Source organism: Anopheles darlingi, chromosome 2, assembly GCF_943734745.1.
Source record: "Anopheles darlingi chromosome 2, idAnoDarlMG_H_01, whole genome shotgun sequence".
In the NCBI taxonomy this organism is placed as follows: domain Eukaryota; kingdom Metazoa; phylum Arthropoda; class Insecta; order Diptera; family Culicidae; genus Anopheles; species Anopheles darlingi.
The window spans coordinates 11,704,272-11,711,771 of record NC_064874.1 but is presented as its reverse complement, the minus strand read 5'-3'; the positions used below and the strand labels follow the sequence as shown (position 1 = coordinate 11,711,771).

Here is a 7,500-nt window from a genome sequence, read left to right as displayed (position 1 = left end):
CGGGCCACGAGTGGAATCAGAATTGCGGGAATCGCGCCGACATTATCAATCCGACTCGCCTACTTTCGCCCTCGTTGCAACAAATAATCCGACCAGCTGTTGTTAATAACTGTACATGACACCAAATGCGACGGGTGGCAGTGGGAGTCTGCTCTGGAAGGCCGTCTTTGACATGTGTACAAGTGTCTGAGCAGAGGGCGACTCGCCACGACCGTCAAGTGCGTACCAAGGTAAAAGAATGGTAGAACCGCGAGCAAACGAACGATCGAGATTGGCGCAAGCAGCAGCCAACAAAGCAACCATAGGTGTAAAGTCTGCTCCTACGAAGTCGTAAATTATAAAATCCCACGGAATGTGCCGCTTAACGCAACGGCCATTCGTGTGCGTAATTCGCAGCTACTGCGATGGTGCAACTTGTAGAGAAAGCAGCACGTCCCACTAATCATGGGTGATTCCATTTCTCGCCGTGGAGTATCGCACTCGGTAGTCGTACTCAATCCGAGCAGGCTACTACTACAAACGAGCACCTACGAGCGAATTTTCTTCACTTTTTCCTCCCTCCGAGGTCGATTCACAAACAAACCGATGAGCGGTCGGTGAACAGGCTGAAACATCTGTTTTTTATTTCTTTGCTGATTCCGATTGGCGAACGGAGCATAAGCGTGGCATGAGAGCACCCTTGCGGCCAATCACCCAGCTAACCTTAATTGCGTGTGAAGAGACCTCCAGGGTATGTCTTCAACGATTTCAATTCGAACCCATCTTCGATTCAATCCAACAGATGGAGGAACTGTACGAGAAGATACTGCACGAGGTGAAGCAGGGTAACATCGTGGACCGACAGAAAAAGCTCACCCAGAAGGTCCTGTTCGCCTACATCCAGGAAGTGTTCGGTGTGGACGAAGCGAAACATGCCGAGCTGGAACAGCGCGTCGATACTATGCTAGCGCAGGACATCTTTCTGCGAGTCGAGATTATAGAGGCCAAGCTAAAACCGACACCGGAACCCCAGGTACCACCGAACGCGTTCGCCATCGTCTATCTACAGGAGAAACCACGGGAATTGCACCGGACAGCAGCGATCGCCAACACGCTAAACCCTGCCTGGGCTCAACAGTTTCCGGTGTAAGTAAAGTCTTGAGAAACGCTCCGATTTCATCATGCTAATTGACGATCTTCGTTGACATGGCGCCATGCACAGGGCTGTCAAGCAGGATACGAAGGAAACGCTACTGATCGAGGTGTACAACAATGCGAGTAATCCGAACAAGATGTACCGCACGCTGCGGATCGCTAGAAAGTACGTCCGGTCTCTGTTCATGCCGGTTGCCTCGCAGTGCAAGATGATTGGACGAGCTAGCATTCCCCTCGAGGTACTTAGCACCCTTCTCAACGTACACACCATTACCACATATCTCACTTCCGATGCCTTTTCTCCCTTTCAGTCCATTACCTCAACCGGTCTGGTGTCGTGGTACAATTTGTCGAAGAAGAAAAAACCCGATCCCCAGGGTACGATCAAGGTGAAGTTCTTCTTTACCTCCAAGCTGGAGAAATCGACGGCCAAGCGGGAGTACGAGCAGATGCTGCGCTACATACTCCAGTACGAGCTGCGCAGCTCGAGCGTCGCTCGGTATTGGTGGGCCGGTGAGCTGACGACCGAGGGTGACTCCATTCTGGTGCAGTACTGCAAGTGCTCCAATCTGACACCGAGCGAACAAACCGTGATCCGGTGGTTCGTGTACACCCAGATACACCTTACCCATCCGCTCTCGATCAGTCTGCTCGAGGGCATGCTGGATAAACTGAGTGCCGGTTACGATACCGTGCTGGCGAGCGATGACGAGCGGACACGGTTTTGGGAGGGCGTTCGACGCATTCTACCCTCCTGTCTGTCGATCGTCATGAAGATGCGAAAACGGATAGCCGGTGATAAAGACATCGTGAAAACCATCACCTCCATACTGCATTTGTTGTCGAAGGCGGAACAACTGGCAACGCGGAAGGGTATCGTGCTGTTCGACGAAGCGACCGTGAGGTAGTGGTGGCACTTGTTAAAGGCCGAAGGCGAAGCTAGTAGCTTATCTACCCTTTTCCGTCCATTAGATGCATCAAACAACAGACACTGGACTGCACGAAACATTCCACCATGAAGGATGCCGTTGTGCTCGCGGTACAGCTTGGTGCCCGGACCTGGTTCGAGACGTTACTAGCCAGTGCCATCGAGGGAACGCTGTCAAACGAGGAGAAGCTACGCTCGTTGATCAAGTTCGTGCAGATGCTCCAATCCGATCTGTTACGGGCAAAAACGTACTACGATAGTGTCTTTAAAGAGTAAGACCAACCGTCCGACCCCAGCCAGTGAACGTTGGCTGCGTAACCTTCAAATTCATTAATCCGACATTCTTTCCACTTCCTCCCATAGGGTCATGGGGATTGATTATAGTCGAGAGATCTGCATCCAGCACGAGACGCGCATCGTCTCACATCTGCGGCCGATCGTGCAGACCATCTGCAATGGTTTCAAGAAGATTACCCTCAAGATGGAGCAGCTCGATCGACGATCGGAGATGGAGAGCCTCGATATGAGCTCCACCCTGTTCGAGCTCTACCTGGTACTGAAGCTGTTCCTTCAGCAAACGGACACCGTCGTCCAGAGTGCCCATAATCCGTACCTGGTCGAGTTCCATCAGTGGTTCCGCGGTGGTGTCGCTTACTATCTGGATGTGTTTGCCATCAAAACGTTCTCGCGCGTCGTTACCGTGCTCGAGGAGGATGAGCTAAAGCAGGTGCAGGTTACCACCGCGGATCAGTCGCCAGACACGACGCGAAAGTACACGGCTTCAACGGGAGAGATACTGGAGATTGTGGCGCAGATTAAGATCTTCTGGCAGCAGCTCGCCTGGCCGGACAAGGATGAGCTGAAAAAGTTCCTCAAACGCAGCATTGGTGTAAGTCGAGCGATCGGGAGAACCGTAATCTGAGGGCTAATTTCGTTTGTTTGTTCCCATTGCAGGACATCTGTAGTTGCTGCATCTTCTACGCCGATCGCTTGCTAGCGAAATTGAAAACAATGGACGGATCCACTGCAGCGGCAGACACGGTTGTTAATGGTGCACCACTGGCTACACTGGATCGTTCACTAGTGGTACTATCAAATGTTAGTATCCTGACGGACACACTCATAAGGCTACCGGATGAGCTTGGATATAGCCGTAATAGGGACAGCGCAGGCAGTGGCAGCAGCAGTGGTGGTGAGAATGGCCGAAAGACCTCCCTTGAGCTGCTGTTGGCCGACGATATGCTACCGATTCAAAGTTTGTCCAGCTGGCGAGAGCGCTGCCTTCGGTACATCACCGAGCACGTGTCCCTGACGACCAGGAACCTGCTAGTGGCCTGCGTAGATGGAGGAATGCCAGGAGGCACCAGTAACGGAACTGGATTCTTCTCCAACAAATCGGCCCAATCTCCGGCCGAGTACGTTGTCAGGTTAAAGCATTGGATCGAGCAATCGGCCTCTAGGTTGGGCATGGAGCTGTCGCAGGAGGATTTGCGCTCCGTCGAGCAGGAACTGTGGACAACCGTCGAAACGAAGCTATCTGAGTTGATCAAAAAGCTCCGAGAGGTAAGTCATTGCACTGACGGTGGTGATTCTTAGACATTTCGTACTGAAAGCGCTCCGTTCTCTTCTCGCAGAAGAAAGACTCATTGGCCACCTTTCAACGATTGAACGGTTGCTTTACGCTGCTTACGTTGCACTACTTCCACACGCTCGGTGACACGATCAGTAACTCGACGATCGGCGAGCGACTCGATATCTTTAGCTGCAGCACCACCGAGCTGCTTCACCGGTACTATCTCGAGCGACTCCGGCAACAGGACGAGCTGGAAGAACCGGAATGTGGATTGCTGACCGTGCGCTGTTGGTTTCAGCCCGATGGACTTCAGATCAAAATTCTGCGAGCCGATCAGCTGCAGCTTCCGAAAGACTACAAACACTCGTGCGATAGCTACGTCAAGATAAACGTGATCCCACCGGATCGCTTCGGTCCACCACCGTTGCCCGAGCTGAAGACAAAGACCAAATCCAAGAACTTCTCGCCGGTGTACAACGAATCGTTCACTCTGTAAGTGACCTGACAGATAAAGAAGAAATGCTCATCCTGATCTTGTAATTTTAACATCTCTCCTATTCGTGCCTTCGCTCGCAGAAAACTCAATCCGGTTCAACATTCCCTGAAGGATGCGCTGCTGATGATGAACGTGAAGGTTTCGGAGCTACTCGGGCTAAATCAGAAGCACATTGGTGAATGCTTCCTGCCCCTCCAAAAAGTCCCCATTCTGGCAGATGCCAGCAGGGCTCACGAAGTCCAACCGATCACCCTTCCACTCAGCCTTCCCTTCACCATCGGTGAGTAGAGAAAGGTGTTCCGGGGACAAACATGATCTCTATATCCCTACCCTCTCCTTTATAGAATCATTTTCCGTGGCGGCACTGGAAACTCGCACCAACGACAAGGTGGCGACACAGTTCCTGAAGAAGCTGAACCAAAAGATGGGCATCGCACCGTATACAATGAGTACGCTAAGTCTTTAAAAGGGCCCCCTGATAATCAGTGGCACGCTTCTTGCCGTCTTATTGACATACTCCGTGCCATTGTGTGATAATACAAGGAGTAAATAGTGATAATAATGATCTGTGTAGTGCATTCAGAGATTGTTCAAGGTAAAGTGATCTGCTGGTGGTCCTTCTGTCCACGGTGTGAATGGGATACACTTTAGAACGAGAGAGATTTCTGTACAGTCATTCGATTTGGACCACGTGCTCGAGGAACGACACGGAAAATGTACAGTCGTGTGCTGTTAATAACCTTTTTGTACTTGACTATGTTAAGGAATCAATAAACTAAACATTAATTTTTTAAACACTGGAATATTATCTATCTAACATAAAATACAAGATATTGCAAACCATCATCCGTAAACATCGGGCTCTATTTTTGCCAAATGATCTCAACGCTTATTGAATCATATCGTTTCAAATCTTCCTCTCAACTAATTCTAACTTTCTCCAAACGAATATCGGGAAACATTATCAATGCAATGCGATAATTGGTCATAATGACTGACTATTAAATTTTGCAACAGATTGAGAAAGATACATAAAAGCTATTTACAATCATTTGTGTACTCATGATAACGTTCAGAATCGCTTGTGAAATGCAGTTTTTGGATAGTCTTTTCAAACCGCTTGATCGCTTGATGAATTATTCCTGAAGTTAGGCTAGCTGATAGCCCTAGTCTATTTGTAGGTGTTACACTTACAAGTACAGAAAAACTGCAAAATTCTTAAAGATATTCATTTAAATTTGCAGCATTCTAACATTGCTCAAATACTTATTTAAAAAAAGTAACCTACGATAATGCGGAAAAGCTCAGCGCACAATGCAAATCAAGGTCGAAGGTCTTTGACTGCGAAATAAGTCCACTGGGCAACGGCTCTTCAACCACAATCTGACCATTAAACATCGATTGTATATGCACTACAATAGTGTTGAACATACGTTCACGAGATTCTTTAGAATTTTCAGCATCCACAATGTATGATTCATTAAATAATTGAACTCTCTCGATCGATCCGATGGAGGCGCATGGTATTTGAATTTTCCCAATCATTCCTCGTCGGCGTAGAGCAAGGAAAAGAACATCATAGGGCGAAGAGTGAACGGCGAATGCTCCCTTACAATAAATAAATAAGTACTTTATTTAGCAATTCATTTCACGTTCCCCACCTTCTATCGCAAATACCATTAATCATAGGCATGGAGCGGCTACTAACAAAACTACAACCGCAGTCGTTAATTCTCTACTTCCTGTCCGACATTGACGTCCTCGTGACTAGTCGCCTGTTCGTTTATGTGCTCCTCGGAAAAAGAACTCTGTCCCTCAGTACTGCCCTCCTCCGTGACTCCTGGCGGCAAATAAATCTGGTAGATTCTGTTTCGTTCAAAAAAAGAAGAAATGGATCATGAAATACAAAAGCAAAAATCAGTGTCCTAACCTTATCCTACCTCGAAACCGGATAAGACTCGTCGATCACATCGAACATCCGCTTGAAGCGGCAGGATATAATGTTTTCCTCCGGGCAGTACAGCGCGTTATCGACGGTGAACGCTTCCAGTGCGGTCAGCGCAAATTTCGTCACATCCCCGAGCCGTCGTTCATAGTCGACTGTCAGAAGAGATGGCAGAATATTCGATTATTTTCCTCCTTGGTACATCACGCTTAGCCACAACACTTACACTTCAGGTCATACGATCGGCGGCGTTCCTCTTCGCTGCTATCGTCACCGTGGCCACCACCACTGGACGGCTTCAGCGTGGGAATGAAGAACAGCAAGCAGAGCAACGCAATGAATTTGACGATCTTCTTGAAGATGACCAGCTTCAGCATTATCTTGGCGAAGGTAAAGAGATCGAACTTGAACTTCAGTTTGCTGAGCAGCCAACTTTCCGGGTTGAAGTACGGCATGCCATGGCTGACGGGACCATGGGGTGGTGGTGGTGGAGGTGGACCGTAGATCGGTTTCGGTGGACCATAGACGGGCTTCGGCGGTGGTGGACCGTACTCTTTATGGGCCGGCTGGTAGAGTTCGTTACCGGTAGAGGTCGGTGGACCATAGCTACCGGCTGGAAGACTGTAATCGTAAGAGCTGGACGGTTGAACATTGTAGTCTCCACGCGATATCCGTATCGGTTGTGGGGCTGTTTAGTTGGAGAAAAGGTAAAAAGCAGCTTAGAACAACTTATTCCAAAACATGTGCATGGAGAAGTAATCGGATGTCGCGGCATGCTTGGTTCAATTGTCATCATCAGCAATTACAGAACTCGCAGTTAATCGAAATAGGCTACTCTGAACAACCAGCAGCACCCGGAAGCGAATATTACGCGAAAATGGTGAAATATAAAACTACTTCATGATTGAAAGAATGCTGTAGCCATTAAAGATCTCCATTCTGCAACAAGCCATTAATTGTTTCGTTTGACAGATAAACGTCCAAGCATTTGAACACGCAACGAATGCATTTGCACACCATTTGGATAACGATATAAATACGGCGGATTAATTTGCAGTGTGGGGGTTTGGTCAAAATTTTACTGATGCTTTCTCACAAAAAAAAACATAATTGCTGTTTAAACGTTAAAAATTACGGATCAAGATACACTCAAGCGTACAATCACAGACGATGAACAATTAAGGACATAAAATCACTCTTCTGCTCAAAACTTCTCGAACACAGTAGCTACCTTTGTACGTCACTGCGTTAATCTTGTGCGAGTTCTTCAATGCGGCCAGATACGAATCCTTTACACTTTTTGCTTCTTCCTCCAGGCTGCTAACACCAGCCACCAACACCAGAGCGAGAATCACTATTTTCCACATTGTGCCTGCACATGCGTGTCCACAAACCGCGCCAATCTCGATCCTGTCCCTGCACTG

At 48.3% G+C, this 7,500-nt stretch overlaps 2 protein-coding genes across 2 annotated transcripts in view; one reads left to right on the top strand and one right to left on the bottom strand.

The window, feature by feature from the left end:
* The window catches only part of LOC125948264 (protein unc-13 homolog 4B-like), an 11,202-nt gene extending 6,268 nt beyond the window's left edge, over positions 1-4,934 (top strand). Inside the window, exons 3-11 of the mRNA XM_049674166.1 lie at positions 782-1,125; positions 1,202-1,373; positions 1,446-2,038; positions 2,107-2,334; positions 2,426-2,951; positions 3,017-3,625; positions 3,697-4,127; positions 4,212-4,411; positions 4,476-4,934. Coding sequence (XP_049530123.1) covers positions 782-1,125; positions 1,202-1,373; positions 1,446-2,038; positions 2,107-2,334; positions 2,426-2,951; positions 3,017-3,625; positions 3,697-4,127; positions 4,212-4,411; positions 4,476-4,597 — 3,225 coding nt within the window. The 3' untranslated portion in view covers positions 4,598-4,934. The remainder of the gene's footprint in view (positions 1-781; positions 1,126-1,201; positions 1,374-1,445; positions 2,039-2,106; positions 2,335-2,425; positions 2,952-3,016; positions 3,626-3,696; positions 4,128-4,211; positions 4,412-4,475) is intronic.
* A 784-nt stretch (positions 4,935-5,718) lies between these two features.
* The window catches only part of LOC125948278 (uncharacterized), a 1,859-nt gene continuing 77 nt past the window's right edge, over positions 5,719-7,500 (bottom strand). The window contains exons 1-4 of the mRNA XM_049674188.1: positions 7,308-7,500; positions 6,303-6,764; positions 6,072-6,231; positions 5,719-5,997 (exon numbers count right to left, since the gene is read on the bottom strand). The exon at positions 7,308-7,500 is cut by the window's right edge and continues 77 nt beyond it. Coding sequence (XP_049530145.1) covers positions 5,859-5,997; positions 6,072-6,231; positions 6,303-6,764; positions 7,308-7,443 — 897 coding nt within the window. The 5' untranslated portion in view covers positions 7,444-7,500 and the 3' untranslated portion in view covers positions 5,719-5,858. The remainder of the gene's footprint in view (positions 5,998-6,071; positions 6,232-6,302; positions 6,765-7,307) is intronic.